General features: G+C 30.0%; 2 protein-coding genes across 3 annotated transcripts; both read right to left on the bottom strand.

The window, feature by feature from the left end:
- Nucleotides 1-618: 618 nt before the first annotated feature.
- Nucleotides 619-4,493, bottom strand: LOC114181687 (1-aminocyclopropane-1-carboxylate oxidase homolog 1-like). Of its 2 annotated transcripts, none has more exons than XM_028068209.2 (4): nucleotides 4,370-4,493; nucleotides 1,818-2,387; nucleotides 1,356-1,677; nucleotides 619-977 (listed from the first exon to the last, which is right to left on the bottom strand). In XM_028068209.2, exons 2-4 carry the CDS (start codon nucleotides 2,348-2,350, stop codon nucleotides 714-716), a joined length of 1,119 nt encoding a protein of 372 aa, XP_027924010.1. In that variant the 5' UTR covers nucleotides 2,351-2,387; nucleotides 4,370-4,493; the 3' UTR covers nucleotides 619-713. The 2 variants fall into 2 exon arrangements, with proteins under 2 accessions (XP_027924010.1, XP_027924011.1); XM_028068210.2 differs by having other exon boundaries at nucleotides 1,818-2,382.
- Nucleotides 4,494-10,790: 6,297 nt separating this feature from the next.
- LOC114182566 (homeobox-leucine zipper protein HDG1-like) lies at nucleotides 10,791-15,371 on the bottom strand. The gene is made up of 10 exons (XM_028069453.2): nucleotides 15,226-15,371; nucleotides 14,944-14,977; nucleotides 13,732-13,968; nucleotides 13,527-13,644; nucleotides 12,755-13,450; nucleotides 12,565-12,666; nucleotides 12,272-12,484; nucleotides 12,016-12,190; nucleotides 11,560-11,921; nucleotides 10,791-11,474 (listed from the first exon to the last, which is right to left on the bottom strand). The coding sequence occupies exons 3-10, from the start codon at nucleotides 13,944-13,946 to the stop codon at nucleotides 11,145-11,147; spliced, it is 2,211 nt and encodes a 736-aa protein (XP_027925254.1). The 5' UTR covers nucleotides 13,947-13,968; nucleotides 14,944-14,977; nucleotides 15,226-15,371; the 3' UTR covers nucleotides 10,791-11,144.
- Nucleotides 15,372-19,941: the final 4,570 nt, after the last annotated feature.

Below are 19,941 nucleotides of genomic sequence, written 5' to 3'. Positions count from 1 at the left end.
TTCAAACGTAAACAATTTTTTACTTTTTATGGGTTGTCTTTTACTTATGATAATAATCTAAGATGATTTCTAATTTAAATATATTAAATAAAATTACGGATATTAAAATATATGTAAAATCAACGATGATGCAAATTGAATATATGGAATGTTTATTTTTAAGGAAGTATTTTGATTTGAAGTTATAAAGTAATATGTTTCTTTGATGATTCCTAAAAAAAATACGAGTCCATTACCTTTTATAAAGTAATCATTCCATCTTTCTATCTAAATTTTCCACCATAACCATAGTATTATAAAATATGCTTATAAAAACTTCTTAATTCACATATTCGTTTAAATTTATCAATAAATTTTACTACTAAAAAAAATAATTTCAGATGATATTTAACGATTATAAGTTTAGAGTTTAGGGTTGGTCGACATAATTATTAAGTTTAAAAAAAATTATAAACACTCTAAAAATATAATATATCAACAGTTTATGTTACATTATCATAATATAGAAATTACATATTTGTCTTATCTTGTGCAATACAAATATTTAAAGGGAGAATTAACCTTTTTCTATTTCTAGAGCTTGATGTTATTTATTTAAAATTCACAAGATATTGAAAATATATATCATAATTGTAGACACAAGTTAATTGTGATAAAATACACACTAAAGTCAAATGTGCTACGAGAGTTTCAAAGTTGTTCCAATAGAATTCTCAATCACTACACAACCTAAAGGGGTCCAAGGAACGATTTCCATCAAGGCCTTTCTTGTGATAATGGGCTGCAACATCTTTTATAGTAGTGTCCCTATAGATTGGTGGATTCTCTTCTGATAACAGTTCTTTAATTGGACCAACAACCTTTGATACATACTCTGGAAATGAGCTTGTAAAGAAGCTTGCTACTGAAATTCTAGGTCCTACATCCCTTGATAAGACTCGATGATAGACACTGATAAACATGTCGTTTGTCAAAAGCTGCATCAACAAGGAGACTGATAAAATATAACAATCAAAGTTGCTTATGCTACATATTTTTATTTTGATAAATCATAACACTAGATGGTAGAAACACCAAGACTTCAAAGACAAACATTTCTTATGAGTTCTAAACAATAATTTAGTCAAAACGCTCAAAGTATTTGTGCAAGTGTAAAAGAAAGTATTATGGTTACGTTGCATGTTGGACTATACTATACCAAAATGAAATGATTGTGTACCATGAGATATTGGTGTCACTCCTATTAAAGAAAATATGAAAGAAAAGCAGTTAAAATGGTTTGGACTAATACAAAGAAGGTTACTAGAAACACAAAGGGAAACTAAGAAAGATATGCATGTGTTTATAGCTATTACCTGTAAAAGATCCCCGATGTTTATAACAAGTGATCCATGCACAGGATGAACATCAACCCATTGATTCTCATGAAGAACTTCAAGACCACCGATATGGTCTTGCAGAAGAATTGTCATGAAGCTAATATCAGTGTGCTTTGAAGTACCCATAGTTAATTCAGGTTCAGGGCATGGTGGATAGTAGTGACACAAATGGAATTCTCCTTTTATAGAGTCCAATTCATTCAGGTAAGAAGTAGGAAGGCCTAAAGCCTCTGAGAATAACTCAAACATTGTTAAGCCAAATGCCCTTATTTTATCTGTATATTCAACCACAATATCTCTGCAAATACATGATTATTACATCATAGACAATTGAAAAAGTCTACATAAATTTGATAGTGTCGAAAAGAGAATTGTACAAGTGACTTGGATTATAAACTATTGAAATAATTACACTCAAAATTAGTATTACTTAATTACCTGCACACTGCTGGTATTTCTTCTGGATTAGGAGGGTCCGGAGATGAAAAAAATGCAATTGAGTCCCTCCAGTTAGCAGCAGGGTCTCTAAAAAGGCTACCATTAGAGAAATATCTAACTTTCTTACTTCGATCCCTTGAGTAAAAGGTTTTCCTCACTTCAGCATCTTGTTCATGAAATCTTTGAATTCCACATAACATCTCATCCAAAACCTCAACACCAATACCATGATTCACTACTTGGAAAAATCCCCATTCCTTGCATGCCCTTCTGACCTTGTCAAGTGCTTTAACACGGAGTGATGAGTTTGTGTCTATGTCTTTTAGGTCAATGATGGGGACATTAAACTTTAAGTCATTTGGTGTGGTTTCAGTGTTGTCGTTCACCTTGGCATGATAGAACATTCGTGGGATCTTTGTGATCCCAGAATCCAACAACCCTTTCACCCCAAGTTTTGTTTCATCAAAGGCCTTGACTTCAGCTATTCTATCATAAGAGGAATCCTTACTATTCTCTGACTCTATGGTTGCCATATCAAGAAACGAGTAGAAAATACAAGTTTTACCTGTTCTATATATAAGAAATAACTAATTATTGTTGTTTTAGAAAGGTAGAGTATTCAGATGAAGCGAACAATGATAGCCCAAGTTGTTGAATGAGCATACACTTTTACTTTTTTATTGGATTCCTATTTTGATCCTAACATATGGATTTGCTAGCACATGTTTATTTGGATAGCTCGTTATTTATCCTATCAAACTTAAAAGAAAATAGTAGTATTGTTAAAGACAAAAAAATTATAAAAGTAACAAAAAGATAGTGTTAAAGATAAATGTTTGGTTGTATAAGAAAAAAGATGTAAAGTGTTAGAAGTCCACCTCGGCATTTAAATATGAACTTCATCTTATAAATTGATTTTTTAGTTTAAATTAGACTTGAAATTCTTTTAATTAAATAAAACTTGTTGTTTATTATAAGACAAATGTAAAATATATATATATATATATATATATATATATATATATATATATATATATATATATATATATATATATATATATATATATATATATATATAGGAAATATCTGCTTTTCGGAAAAACCAAACACACGCTAACGAAGAGATTAGATTACACCACAAACCCACATCTCATCCATACTCCAATTTTCTGAGTCTTGTAAATTCACTAGTCAAAGAATTTCAAATCCAAATTTTATGGACATTCAATTTGAAAATACAGTCACAATTACATAAAAAATGTGCTAATAAAAACTCCCATTCATTCATTTAATTGTATTTATAATCATTTAATAACATCTTGTAACTTGTTGCAGTTACAATATCATGTGGCTGGCCTGATAAGATGATGTCAGTCTTAACATAAATAAACTTTTATGAGATAATATCAATACAAAAAAATAAATAACAATCCATTAAATCATAATTACAGCTACTAAAATATATTTTCTTCTCCCCCTTTAAACAAACTATAATATATAAAATAATTGTATGCCTTATAGTTTTATTATATCTCTAATTTATTCATAATAGGCCAATGTACTCAACAATGTGTAGAATTAGACATTTCATTACAAGAAAGAATAATATTTTAGGCAAAGATGTACACGTTTCTACCTATGTATAAATTCTTGTGAGAATAATGTTCACATTGGCATATTTATTTAGACAGGTCATGAAGTAAACATGAAGCAAATAATAAAACGCAAAAAGTTTAAGATATATTATTTATTAGAAAAATTCAAAATATATTTTTTTAAAAATTTTCAGATAAAAGCAAAGGATATATACATGCCAAAAAAAAAACAAAGCAAAAGAAGTCATAAAGTCTGAAATTCTTGCTAAAAGGAATGCAACCAACAACTAAGGGTCATTTCTATGTAAATAATAACATTATCTTCTTCTTCAAGTTATTCCTCAATCAACCAACTGTAATTTACGTGAAAAAGTTAACAAATAACATTGTTCTTCACAAAATTCAATAGGATTTCTTTAAATGAACACCTTATATAAGTAAATTACTAACTTTAAAAAAATTAGGGTTAAATATGTAATTTTGTATCAATTTAGTCTTTCATCTTTCAAAATAAGTGGATTTAGTTCTTTTAATCAAATTTTATTAAGTTTATTTGACATTTCAAGCACGTTTTATACTAGTATTTGACTTAACATTAAAGTAAAAATGTGTTAAACAATATAAACAACTCAAGTACAATCCTGAGTGAGATGCATACGAAATATCAAATAAATCTAACAAAATTTGATTAAAATGACTAAATTCACGTATTTCGGGAAATGGAGGACTAAAGTGGTCTAAAGTTTCGAAATTGACTAATTCCAAATTTCACTATATTTAACTCAAAAATTAAAAATGTAGGAACAAAACTAGGTATCATGTAAACCACATAAAGTAACAAAGCAGCACATGCAACATCAAATACACTCAAGAAGTAAAGTTTTAACTGCGAACACCAAAGTTTACCAAAGTTTAGTGTATATATATATACCATCACTAACATTTCAGTGTTCTTACCTGAAGAATATGATGAATCTGTTTTGTGGAAGGACGAAGATGAGTCTTTGATGTCTTTGTGTAGCAAAGGACTAATGAAGAAGAAGAAGATGATGATTGATTAGATGAGGAAATTTGGAATAAATAGAGATTGGAGGATGAAAAAGTGATGAGAAAAAGAATGTAGAAAACCACGTTTGAATTATTTATTACTGCTTACGTTTAGTGATAGTAATGCATACTGTGTTCATCACCCACTCACTTGACAAAGACAAACAACTTTTTTAATCAAACATTGTTGTAACAAAAACTATAAAAGTCTAAATAAGATGTGTGAGTGGGGTTTTTGAAGGATTAAAGTTGCTTAAAACAAAAAGGCTGATGCTCCAAGACACAAATTCTGACTAGATAATTCAATCAAAGACATCATCGGAGAAAAAGTACAAAATAAATGCTGGTTGAAAAATCAGCAATATTGCTCAATCAAATTTTCATGAATGAAACGTTTAACCAATGTAAGGTCACAAGATTCATTATTCAAACGTAAACAATTTTCTTGTCTTTACTTTATGATAACAATCTATGAAGATTTTTAATTTAAATGTATTAAATAGAATTACGGATCTTAAAATATATGTAAAATCAATGATGAAGCAAGTTGAATATATGGAATGTTAATTTTTAAGGAAGTATTCTGATTTGAAGTTACAAAGTAACATGTTTCGTTCATGATTTCTGCATAAAATAAGAGTCAATTACCTTTATGAAGTAATCATTCTTTAATTGTAGTTACTTTTCTTTATAACTATTAGCATTGAACTATGAACTAAGTTTTTAGTTGTAGTTACTAAAAATTAACTACTTATATTAGTTTATTCAATCATGATCCCTTTCTTCTTTCCATACTTCACACTAATCAACCTAATTCTAATGTAAATCAAAACAACATTTCAGTGCAATAACTTTATCAGGCACATGGAATCTCCTCAATGTTTGAAAAGGAAGTTTATGAATTTCATGTTTAATATCATAATTAATGTGCTTGAAAATGATCAAAATACTACAAACATCAAATGTGTGCATGTGTTGATGTTAGATTGTGGTTACTCTTTTTGGAATGTTGGATTCCATGTTCAATGACATGCAAAATAGTCATCATATTTAGATATGATATAACTAAAAAGGAAGTGATTGTTAAAACCAATGAATAATCAGACTTACACTTCATATTTACTGTGTTATCATAAAATGGTTTAGAGCTGAATTTCCCTCAAGTCCTTTGTCATCATAATAAGCTATGAAATCTTTGAGTGATGTTTCTCTATAAAATGGAGGGTTATTGATATTTACTACTAAGAATGAGGTAAGATTGTCTTACAATAGAATAAAAAAATTACTTTTATTTTCATTTACTACACAAATCCACTTTCGTAGATTCTGTTTCTCTATCCTGTGTACTAGTAGTGCACAGAGTAAAAGGATATAATCTTTTACCAAAAAGAACAGAAATTTTGCTTATCTCTTTGAAAATCTTTTAGAAAAATTATATTTTGACTCTCATTTCTTTTAACTGATGTGGCTTAGTATAGGTTATTGATTTTTAAAAGAAAGAGTTAAATATGTTTTTGGTCTCTTAACTTGCAGTGAATTTTGGAATTAGTCCATTTCAAAACTTTAGATCAATTTAGTCTTTTATCTTTCGAAATACGTAAATTTAGTCATTTTAATCAAATTTTCTTAAGTTTATTTGACATTTCAAGTGCATTTCATAATAGTATTTGACTTAACATTAAAGTAAAAATGTGTCAAATAGTATAAACAACTCAAATATAATCCTGAAATACATACGAAATATCGAATAAATATAACAAAATTTGATTAAAATGACTAAATTCACGTGTTTTGAAAGATGAATGACTAAATTGGTTCAAAGTTTCAAAATTGACTAATTTCAAAATTTACTGAAAGTTAAGGGACTAAAAACATATTTAACCCTTAAAAAAATAGTAATATATTAATCAATGATCCACACTAAATCACATAAAAGATCGAAATAAACAATGGAAGAGATAGTATCATTGTCTGATAAAACTACGGACTCTGGCTACCATGCATCCAATATCATGTCATTTTGACTTTTGGTCTTGGTAAAAGAATTGTTGTGGCTTGATGGTTAACCATTTTAATCTTCTTCACCCTAAATACAATTAGCCCAAAATAACTTAAATACATTATTAACATCAACCTATACAGAAAGTTATTAAATGTCATCTTACTTATTATGAAATTAAATGTTCACCTTATTCATCGATAACTTATCAGTGAAGAGGAAAAAAAAAACTTGAACAAAGTAGTTAAATTGGATTAGGGATAATGCTTGAAATGAGATATTCTATCTCTTTCAATTGTGTACTGAATATTTTAACTGAAAAATCAATCACCCAAAAGAACAATGATAAGAAAATGAGCACGTTACAACTTATAAAGATTGACCATGTCAATAGTGGCATCAAACAAACGTCTTTGTATTTTCAAACTCAATTTTGGTAACATTACCATTAGGATCTCTGAAATAGTTACCTTTGATAACTGACTGCCCCCATTATCAAAAAAAATGTTCTTCGAATTCAATATATTTTTGTATCAGTAAATATCAGTACAGAAACTCCTCAATTTTCATTCTAGTATCCTTTGGCACACATCAATGTTCGGAAAATAACCATATATTTTTACACTTCTAACTTTTACAAATGAGATATTAAAAATAGTAAAATCATGTATATGAATCAAATCTATACTTTCCTTCACTATTTTCTTTTCTTTTGAAAGTTTTAACTTTTACAAATAAAAGAAAAACTTAAATTTTAATCGGTAAATATTATTGTTTAAATTGCACGTTGCTGATATTTTTTCTAGCTTAGGAGGGTCGGGAGTAGGAAAAAATATCTTTCCGATTAGTAACACATTCGATTTATCATTGAAAAAATATCTAACTTTTTTTCTTCTTATTCCTTACACTGTGTTCGTTTTAAGGAGAGATGAAATGCGAGGAAAGAAATAAAAATGAATATGATGTTCGCTTAAGGGTATGTGCGCAGATGGTAGAGTGAGTATGGGGAGGAATCCATCACATTTTAAATCGCGGGTATAGCACGATGATTTGCTGGGAATGGGTTAGGGTATTACATATTTACCTCTTTCATCTCTCTCACGTGCCATGCAACCAATCCTCACTGCAACATGAGAAGTTGCAGCCATGTGGCAGAGAAAACAGATCCCATGTGGCGGAGAAAACCAGATGCTGAGTGAAAGATTGCATCCCATTGTGCTAGATCGGATACGTGAGTGAGTGGATCGAATACAAGCAACTTGGATCGGATACGTGAGTGAGTGGATCGAATCCAGGGAGCTTGGATCAGATACGTGAGTGAGTGGATCGAATCCAGGGAGCTTGGATCAGATACGTGAGTGGATCGAACCCAGCCAGCTTGGATCGGATACATTTGGTTGTGGATTGGATACGAGTGTGGTGTGGATCGGATACCTTCTATGGGATCGGATACAACTTGTTTTGTGTCCTTTTCAGATCCGATCTTCCTCCCTTCCGCCATGGCTGCTTCGTTTGATGTGTTTAAAAAAATTAACAAATTAATTTACAACACTAATTTAACTAAGGGCTAAATGGTAATTTGATTATTACTTCTAATAAAACATTTTTTAATCCATCACATCAATCAAATCTTTCCCAAACTTTCACAAAAATTACTTCTAAATCTACTCACATCACTTCTAAATCCTTTAAAAAAAACAACACAAATCTCACTCTTAAATCAACTCAAACACATCCACTCACTCTCTCTCAATCACTCTCCTCCAAGTGAACACAACATTAAGTAAAAGATTTTCCTCAACCTTAACGTCTTGTTAGTGAAATCTTTGGATTTTAATAAGATCTCATCCAAAACCTCAATACTCATAGATATAGTATTTAGATGAAGGGGACAATGATAGTTGTTCCTGCAGAGTAAAGAGATACTCGCGAACACAAGTTATATCGGGGTCAATGAACCTTCAAATGCACACGTCCACTTTCTTCACTACAAAACACAAGTTATATCGGCCAAAATATACTCTTGCGATGAGAGGTCCTGCTGGTGGTGGAGCCCGCAAAGTCATTTTGACGCTCAAGTCAGTGTCATGAATGACAAGAATAGTAAAAAATAGCATACATTTTACCTCGTGAATAATGCTTTTTATACTACTTTAATGGACCCAACTTTATGGGCCTAGGGTTTGCAGTGTTTAGTTGGTTTTAGGTTTTGTTAACTGTGCTTAATTAGTTTAATTCTCCTTTTACCATTCTATCTTCCAGTTCAGATTTGTATACCACTCACTACTATTTATCAGAGACATTCTGTGCTCTTGTGCCGAAGTCGCTTCGACTTTGTCTTCAGCTAGTCATCATATTATAACCTCTTGTTTCCACGTTGCCTATTTACGTAACTAATGCTCACTATGAGGGTTCATGCGATGGGTTATATTTGGACTAGACTACTGGAGTATACTCGGATTAACCTTACTAACATGTCAGGTCTAAAGTTTGCACTGCCTGCTTTGTCTCTAAAGTTGGAGGGTATTCGACTTTCCAAGCAGCAACCTATTCGGTGGTTTAAAGCACCTTTTTTCCCACCATGTACAATAGCCTCTATTGTTGAACGATCATACACATCTTACTTTTCTAGAGGATCTCTATTCTTATACTAAAATATGGATTTGCTAGTACTTTTTTAAAGAATCCATTTTCTTATCCTAAAATATGAATTTGCTAGTAATAATAATTTTCTAGATGATCCTTTTTCTTATCCTAAAATATGGATTTGCTAGTACATGGTTATTTAGGTAACTCATTACCGATCCCATCAAACCCAAAGGGTAATAGTATTGTAATTTCCATATATGAAGTAAAAGTCAAATAAATTGTAAGAGTAACAAAAATGATAATGTTGAGAACAAAAGTCAAAATGCCTAAGGATTGTGGATGAGATATTAATCTAACATTTATTGGACCTCACGTCCATATAGATAAAATCAATTTACAATATATAAAATAAATAAGTGGATATAAATTTAGTTTTACAAATAAATTTTGAAGAATTGAATTAAATTTAATATTTATTTCTTAAAATGGTATCTGAGTCTTCCAAAATATATCTTAACGGAATTTATTATTTTTTAGACCTAATCATATAATCTACTTTTGTTTATATCATATTCGATAGTCTCATATCGTTTAGAAATCAATATATAAGACAGTTTAAATACTTTTTTCTTTTTCTATCTTTCAAAGCACTTTTAAGAATAAAATTATGACGAAATCCAACTTTAAAATGGACGATATATCGGATGAGAGAGGATCGATAGACGTAAATAATAACTATCGTTTCTTCACTCACTCATCTCTTCTAATTTCAACAGTAAATTCGTGGGTCTAACACAACGTAATCAAAAATGTTAGAATACTCCAATCTACTGTCTTGTAAATTTCAAATGCAAATTTTATTGAAATTCAAATTGAAAACTCGCTCATACATTAAAAATGTGCTACCAAATACTCGCATTCATTCATTTAATGTTATTTATAATCATTTAAATAACATCTTGTAACTGGTTGCAGTTACAATATCATGTGGTTTGGCCTAGATAAGATAATGTCAGTTTTAAAATAAATAAACTTTTATGAAATAATATCAATACAAAAACTTAAATAACAGTCCGTTAAAACATCATTACAGCTACTAAAATTTTTTTTTTTTCTCCCTGCTTAAACAAACTATAATTTATTCATCATTGGCACAATGTACTCAACAATTTATTTCATTATAAAAAATACTGCAATGAGAATAATGTTTTAGGAAAAGACATGATTCTATGTATAAATTGTTGTAAGAATAATGTTCACATTGGCATATTTATTTCGACAGGTTATGAAATAAAAATGAAGCAAACAATAAAAAGCAAAAAGTTTAAGATATTATTTCTTATTAGCTAGAAAAAAATCAAAATATTTTTTAATGGAATATCAATTTATTTTAAACTTATCCGATAAAAGCAAAGAATATATATATATGCCAAAAAAAGCAAAGAAAAAAAAGTCAAAAAGTCTGAAATTCTGAAATTCTTGCTAATTAAAGGAATGCAATCAACAACTAAAGATGATTTCTATGTAAATAATGACATTATCTTCTTTTTCTTCAAGTTATTCCTCAATCAACCGACTGTTATTTACGTCAAAAAGTTCCATAAAAATAATTCTTCACAAAATTCAATGGGTTTTTTTTTTAAAATCAATTATCTCAATAAATTACCACTCAAAAATAAATAAAAAAATTAGGAACAAAACTAGGTATCATATAAACCACATAAAATAACAAAGCAACACATGCAATATATCAAGTACACTCAAGATGTAAAGTTTTAACATCAAAGTTTAGCATTTTATGGAAATAAAAGGGTTCATATGAGTAACTGATATGTAAAAGTTAAGACAAAAGTAAACGAGTCAATACCCGAACCACCACAAAAACAAAGCAACAGCTTGCTTTTTTTTCAGGTTGGTTCGTTCTTGACTCTACCTTTTTCTGTCTCAACCTATTCTTCCTCTACTCTTGAACAATACTCCATGCACCCAGAATACAAGTACCATGTTTTCTTTGCAAAGAAAATTAAAAAAAAAAAAAAAAAAAAAAAAGTTCTTTTTTTTGAGATAGAAATAAGTTCTTATAACTACGGAAACTGTTCATGAAACTCCAAATGTTTCCTTCACCTTCTGAATGGTGCATGAAAGGAGAGAATTAACAGTTTGAACTGACTCAATTGTGAACTTGGCTGAATGGTTGTCATTCTGCAGCATTTGTAATCCAACGGTCAGCAAACAGCTACCACCTTCATTGTTGTCATCTGGCAGAACAACAAATCCTGAAGGACGAAGACCCACAAATGATGAATCTCCACAGCTCATCATCATGTTCAAAGACTGCATGTTGATTGGAGAAAACACCACCATTGAGCCAGATGCATCATTCCATGACTCTTGTAGAAACAGCACATTGCTCTCATTGTTAATATGCTACACACAAAAACAGATAAAAAACAACGCTAAATGATACATCATAACAACAACAACAACAATCTTGTTGTGTTAGAAATCTTACATGAAGAATGGAAACACAGTTTCCAGGGTCTTGCCCTTTAGGAACATGGACCATCTCTTTCATTGGACCACCTTTGGACAGTATGTCCCATTCCCCTCTCAGCTGTTCATTACGTAAGAAATCATACACCCTTTGTCGAGGCACTGGCAACCACATAGTAGTTGAAGCACTCAACACAATTCCAGCACCCTCATTTGAATCATCCACAATTTTTCGAGCCATGATTTTCATGTCATCAGCAATATTACCAACGTGAAGAACATCCCACTTGCGTGCAGATGAAGCACAAATCCCTGAGCAGAAATACTCAATCATGCGCTGCGCCAGCTTCAACACGCTTCTCCTATTTGATTGGCTAAGGACTGGTATAATATAAAGGATATTGTTTAAGTTCAACTTCATCGGATTAATCAAGAACAAGTTATGTTTTTGAGACAGTGACAACATGGAATATACCTGTAGGGTCATCAGATGGACCAGGAGGGGTCATGAGGATTGCCAAGCATTCACACTGTCTTAGGAGAGATGAAATCCATCTCTGTGCACCAAAGCCAATGCCAGAACTAACCAATGGACGACAAAGTTGGTGGATCACACTCTCATCATACTGGGTGTGTTCAACCCAGGTAATCTACAACAGTGAAATTAATTACCTTAGCAACAACCTAACCTAGTACTAGTAAATACTATAAATTTGCCTAAGATAACTTACCTTGGACAAACCATTGGGCATATCCTGAATAACAACACCAGAAGGAAGCCTCCTGCAACTCATTGATGGATGCGAACTGGAACCATTACGGATAAGATCAATGGAAACATCGACCACAACCCATACACCTTCAGCATGTTGCTTGCAGAACCTGAGCAAACTCATTTGACGAGTAGGGACCAGTGGGGAAAGCAATTGAAGTTCAGCTAACATCTGAAAAACATTTCCAAATTAGTTTGAGCCAAGCTAGCAAAACATCAAACACAAGGTAGACACATATGTATTATATATACCACTTGCAAAGCTCCATTTCTCGTTCCGTTTGTGCCACCAGATAACACATCCAAAGGGCAAGCACTAGCCACCATATATGAAAACATCTCAGACCATCGATCCTGTTGAAATAAACAAATACAATGAGTTAATGCTCAAAATTTTTAATAAACCCTATGAAATTAGACACTGAGAAATTAGGCAGCATACCACATCCATGAAAGTTTCCACAAGGCCCAAGCTGCTGGCTAATACAACTCCAGTTGCTCTTGTGGCTTCAGACACATACCCAGCAGGTTTTGATCCAACAAAAGTAGGAAATATTCTTGCATATTCATCAAAGTTTAGAACTTCATTCCTACCATCAGAACTCTTGATCCAAAGAGGGTTATCTTGTCGAGCCATCTTAACCAGTTCATCCATAGCATTTATGGCAATGTCTATGAGCATAGATCTTTCGAGATGGATTTCGTTTCCCATCATTCCCAGTGGTGCTCGAGCAGCCATACCTGCCATTGCAGCTGAAGAGCCTAGAGCTCCATCACCCATATCAAACCCTATTGGCACGGGCATGCCAAAATTGCTTGAACCACCAATTCCATTTCTTCCAATAGCAAGGTCAAGACCAGAATTTGTGGGTGGCAGAGAAATAGGACTCGCCAGTGATGAAAGGGACCTCCCCAGGAACTTGTTTGCTAGTGTGCAGATTCGGTTCAGTTCATCCTTCAATCGAGCATTTTCAATCCTTGTCTGGTGCTCCTCCAATGAAATCTGACCAGGAATCGCTGGACCACCACAGTTGTTGCAGATAGGATTGGCCAAAGCTTCCTTCATCACACCATTCTCAGCTCGAAGCTTGTCATTCTCCTGCTTCAGAACCATGTTCTCGTGCCTCTCCAATTGTGTCTGATTCACCAAAATCGATTCTCTTACTATAATATTCTCAAGAAATGCAAGTGATTTTAATGCTTTTTCAACTCACCTTCATCTGGGTTCGTCGATTTTGAAACCAGAACTTCACTTGCTTGTTCTCCAAGCCAAGCCTCTTGCTGAGATCGGTTCTTTGCTTCTCATCAGGATGAGGACACTCCTTAAAGAATCTACAACAAAACAAATGAACACACAAAAATCACCAACGCAAAAATTAATGAATGATATGAATTACGTTTGAAATATTTTGTATATACGCTTCAAGATCCTGAATCTGTTGAGGAGTGTGTCTGTGATATTTCTTCTTCTTTCTTTGTGGTTGATCATCGCCAACATCTTGTTCATCACCAGATCCACCATCAAAATTATCACTTTCAGAGCGACTTTCATAGTCATCATCCCTGATCCTCCCCAGCAAATTACTCGTATCAAAACTCTCTCCCATCATACCCATTTCACCACGACCTTCCATTTCTCCTTGTTGCAGTGATAATCTGATTATTACCAACAACAACAACAACAACAAAAGTCACAACATGTTCAAGAAATCAAAATCTTAATCCATACAAAAACAAATAACCAAACAAGATACACAGAGAAGGTTCTAAACCAAATGGGAGATGAATCACAGTAGATAAATACAAGATAAAGCACTTTTTCTTAATGCATGCAAAAGAAAAGAAGCGGCTCAACCACAAAAAACTGGGTATCAATCAAGTGATTCTATGAAAAACTATCAACTACAACTCTTACACAACCACCAACCACAATTCAAGTTGTTGTTTCTGAACAAACCCTCAATCTCAAACCCTACAAAAGGTCACGAAACGTTTACTCTCTCGAAAAAAAACATGCAAGTACTCTCTCTATGTTCCTTATAGTGTTCTCTATACTGTTTCAAGAATGGTCAAGGTTACTTCTGTGAAGGTAACTTTTCAATCTGTGTTTTGACATTAAATGAATGTGAGACAAGTGTTCACAACGTTAAACTAATTTGGGTAAAAAGATTTGACGCATGCAAAAAAAGTAAAAGGTAAAAAAGTGTTTCCTTCTGAGGCTCCATGCATGACTTGTAATTCATTCCTCCTCTCAATAAAATTAAATGATTCCAGTAGCAAAATGACAAAATTATTTTTACCAACTCCAGTTTCCATACACATCAAAATAGACGAATAAAAAGACAAAAACTAAAATAAATGCTCTTAATTGTTTTTCTTTTATGTGTTTCGCAAATGACGCGACAAATCCTTTGTCAAAACTTTTTTTATTTTCTCAAAACCTCTTAAAAACCAAATCCTTACAAACACAACAATTTGGAGTGATGACTTTGTACAGAAAAGCCACAAACAAATTCAGGATTCACCACTTTTCAAATGCAAGTATCAAATCTAAAACAATTTCTTAAAATCCACAAAAAAAAAATGAACTATAAAGGAATAAACTTGGGTAAAAAATGGAGTAAATTATACCTTGAGATCCTTCAACACTTTTTCTCAATGGGATCTGTGGAAAATAAAATAACAGAGAAAATATTAGAAGATATGTTACTATTACAAAAACATTATTAACGCATATGTTAAATAAATAAATATATTTTTTTATCCAACACTAATAACAAGTGAACCGATAATAGCAGAATTGACATGCACAGACTCAAAGGAAGAAAAAAAGTTAGTAATTTGTGGATAATTCTTGCCTCAAACACATATAATTCTCTTAAAAGAAATAAATAGAGTAATTAAAAAAATAACCTTTTGGATCAAAACTCAAAACCCAATTCCTATTTTGAAAACCAATGTTTATGTGTGTGACTCTGGTTGATCCTCTCTTTCTTCACTGAATTGCATGCAGAGTTTTTCTCTCAAAATCTTGTTAAATTTGAGAGCTTTTTCTCTGTTCTTTCTCTCTATGAACTCACTTGTTTTATTTACTTCACACATTGACGATATATATAGCACTGAAAGCCGTGTGGGTCCCACAGACAAACAGACAACAGTTTCTTATGTTTCTTTTCTCTTTCTAGCAGCACCATGAGATAATTATCAAGGACTACTGAACCCAAGGGCAATATCGTAATTTCCATGAGTGGGGTCCGTTGAAAAAACAAAAACATGTGTTATATGACTCTGTAATTCATAAAATCAAAATATTCAATTTTATGTTTATTTTTTTTAATTTTATAAAAAGCAAAAATGAAATGAAAAAAGAATTCTTAATTTGCATGCAATTGTGAATTTGAATATAATTTTATACTATAAATGAAGATTAGGTGTATAAAGAAAGAAAATCACAAAATCCCCTCTTTTTATGTTTTAAATAATTTTTGCACTCTTTTCTAAGAAGGTAAAAAACAAAAACTTTCTTAAACGGTGTAACGCCTCTTAAAATAATGAAAGATTTATGATAAGACTGTCACTCCTAACTTTTTTTAATTTCTTTTCATTTAATTTTTTTCTTAACATTAGTATAATACTTTATGTAATAGCATTTACTATTAAGTTTGTAAATCATTAAAAATTACTTATTTAATGTTTACTCATTTAATACTTTATGTAATATATTTAATATAATATAGTTAAATAATAGCATAAAATGTTTATCATTTAATATTGTCAAAAAATAAAATTAATTTTTGAAAGAAGGATTGTTTTTTATATTTGCTTAGAATACAGGTATCTGATGATTTTACAATAACTTTCTCTCAACCAATTATTCAAAAGTTTCCAATTAAATCTATGTTGTACTCTTACTTCATTTGTTCAAATCTACAATCTAAGTATGGCTAGAAATGTTTATTCACAAAAAGCAATTTTTATATTTTCTTTTATCAATTATGGGTAACAATATTTTTTAAAAGAAACTTAGAAATCAAATCCCCAATCTTTTTTCAATTATTCCTATTAAGAATTGACATGCAAAGTTGTAAGGATGCAAGAAAAAAATAACTATACTGCCTAAATATTAAATAAAATAACAAAAAAAAAGTCTGAATTTTGACAAAGAATTCAGGCAAATATTATAGTTCTTCCATGCATTACAAAGCATTACATCAAAAAATTCTACCCTTGCACTATTATTATATATTTATAAGGTTTTATTTCGAATGAAATTATCAATTATCTTCTGGTATTTTTTTATATTTACATAAATTTTTAATTATTTTTTTGATTCTTGTTTTTATTTAAAAATGTGAAGTTGGTCATCTAAATTGTTTTAGTCTCAATTTTGTTTCATTTTTGAAAAAATGATACAATTTTGTCTTTTCTCATTAAATTTTTTGAAACGAATTAATGATTTTTCATCAAAATTATCAAAATTGACAAATTAAAGATTATGTTAATTACACCAATAAAGCAAATTATCCTTCTTGACAACTTCAATTTTGATAAAAAAAAATTATCTGTTTCAAGAAATTTAACAAAAAAAATCAAATTGTATCAAATTTTAAAAAATTGGAACAAAAGTGGGACTAAGAAAAACTTAAAGAGCAATTTAACATTTTTAGGCAAAAACATGAATAAAAAACCCAAAAAATAATTAAACTTATAGTTTCAATTTTCAATAATAGTAAACAAAACAAACACATTCATTCAAATATCAAAAAAATCAAAAAGTAAACAAAAAAAATACATACCTTTTGTACTTTCTACGTTGAATCATGTCTTCCTCTTCTTCTAAAATAAAAGAATGTTATGAATCATTGTATATTATTAAACTGAGAAAAGAAGAGAGGTGACTGTGTTAAGATGAAAATACGTTTTTAAGTGTTATCACGAATACTTTGTTTATATTATTAAAATGGAATCAATAAAATAGGTAAAAATGATTTGATATCTCTGGAAAAAGATATGATATTAAAATAAATAATAACTTTTTTATTAACATATATACAATTTTGATATTCTAAGATTTGATATAGTGCTACTATTCTTGATTACGATCATCTGCTCTCTGTATTATAAAGAAAGAATGTAATTATAATTAAATTAAATCAAATAAACTAAAAAGTTAAAAATATATAATATTTTTGTTTATAACAAAAATTTAGCCCCTTTTAACTGAGTCCCAGTTCATTGCACCTAATGATTAAGTTCTTTTTATTCTCCTTCAAATATTATAGTAAAACAACTTTACATGTTTATAATAGCTTAGGATCTAAATTTTTTGAAAAAAAAAATTATTGAGGAACTATAATTAACTATTTGAAGTGACATATTTCTTTATAGAAGTGTGTTTTCAAGTAATTTAATTAGCCAAATGTATGAGACGAAAACAAAAGGGAATAGAAAACATCTTTACAAGTTTATGCAAGTTTTTTTCTTATATATAGTCCTCACTCAATATATTGCAGAAAATGTATGGTAATCTAATATATTATCATTCTAATTCAACTATAACATTTTTTTTTTCAAATTACACACTACAAGAGAAACATATATATCTACAAACTCTTCCTGTCGTAGTATATATGTTGATCTTATTATGAGACAAGTTGTAGATTAAGAGGTAAAAATCTAATAATTACATTTGATCATTTATAAAAATGTTAACATTAATATGATGTTTTATAAAGATGTAGGTTTTTTTTTTCTAACATTTATTTTCTTAATGTGTAGGATATTTTCAAAATAGAGATACATATATTCCAAAACACACGATTAGTTTTTACAATATTAATTATTAGTTATACTTTGATTAGTTAATTAAATATTTATATAGTTAAAACTATAGTATATGTTAATTTCTATGAATATTATTATTTAGATAATTTTGTATAATATAATTTATTTTAATTGTTATATTATTTATAATATTTATTTTAGGTTAATGTTTGTTTAATCCTTTTGTTTTAGTATTTTTTTTTTGGTTACATTAAGTTTTAATCTAATATTTTGTGTTTCAAATAATTTTGATGACTTTTCAAGTATATATTATGTAGATTAACAAAATTGGTTGACGTTCACTAACAGGTTTTTAAAATATGAATATGGAATATCATGTCTTTAAAACTATTCATTTAAATATATTTTTTATGTTTTTTAAAATGTTAAGTTTATTATTTTATGTTTTATTTTTCATTTCAATATTTAATATTTTCTAAATTCTTTAATTTTACTTATTTTTCTTTTTTTCATTAAAATGTAAAGTTGGTGATTTTAGAGGTGTCTGATTGAATAATAATTACATAGTTGATTTAACAATCACAACAAAAATAAAAGTCGTTATTAATTAATGAGTCTTTATTTTGTATCAAGATATTAGACAAGTCATTATCAATTAATACGAGCTTACATTTGTATTGAACAAAATATTAGACAAATAATTATCCTTTAATAAGAATCCACATTAATAATGAGATACCCGACAAGTTATTATTGTGTACTGAGAGGCAACATTTGTACTAACATACTTGATAAGTTGTTATCACTTAATGAGAGTCCACATTTCTCAACAAGTTATTACCATTTAATGAGAATCTACATTTTTATTATGATACTTGACAACTCATTATCTCTAATAAAAGTTCTGTAACAATTACAATTAGGACTACTATTGATAATGATAATAGTAAAGGGATAAGATAGTCAATTGTTGATACAGCTCAACGAGGACACCTGACAACATATTGGTGATTAGGGAGTTAAGAAAAGCACGAGAATTAAGATAACCAACTCTATATTGCAGGATTATCATTGGTTGGAAGTTTAGAATATATTCTGGTAGTTACAATAAAATTATTTTCCTTTATAATAGCAATAGTTAAAGAAAGGTAGTAGGGAGAGAGAAAATTGCACAAGTTAATTTATACTGGTTCAAATAAAAAATATCTTACATCGAGTTGTTAATCACTCTTAAGCGAGTGATTAACTAATCACTAAAAAATAAACTAAGATTACAAATAGAAGTAAGAACAGTTTAGGAAAGAAAGCACCCTCTTGAAGCCACAAGAGATGAGAAACACCTTCCTTGAAATCCACAAAAGGATAAACACCTTCTTTGAAATCCACAAGAGATAAACACCTTTTATGAGTTCCATAGAAGATGAAGACACCTCTCTTGAATCAGACAAAGGATAACCAACTTTACCTAGCAACACCTTATCACCTAAGATCACACCTAGTCAAATTTAAACGCTACACCTTTCCAAAGCATGTGACAAAGCTAATTTTCACAATCTAGCTTTTGTGGTTGAAAACATAAAGCTTTGCGTAATTTATAGAAGAAAACATGTTTTTAGAAGAAAAAAAATCATATCAAAATTAAGTGATAATCGATTATAACAATGTATTTTGAAAATGTTGTTTTTCTCAAGCTACCCAAAGCTACCCAATGTTGTTGCTTATGTTCTTTCTTTTATTAACAAAGAAGTTCACTTTTGGGTGCATTGTTAATTTGTTACAAGTAGACATTTGTACTAAGATACTTGATAAGTCATTATCACTTACATTTATAGTGAGATACCCGAC

This window comes from Vigna unguiculata, chromosome 4 (assembly GCF_037176805.1).
Source record: "Vigna unguiculata cultivar grain cowpea cultivar isolate G323 ecotype 2 chromosome 4, ASM3717680v1, whole genome shotgun sequence".
Taxonomy (NCBI): Eukaryota; Viridiplantae; Streptophyta; class Magnoliopsida; order Fabales; family Fabaceae; genus Vigna; species Vigna unguiculata.
Note: the sequence above shows the minus strand (reverse complement) of the source record. Positions and strands in the feature narration are given on the sequence as shown.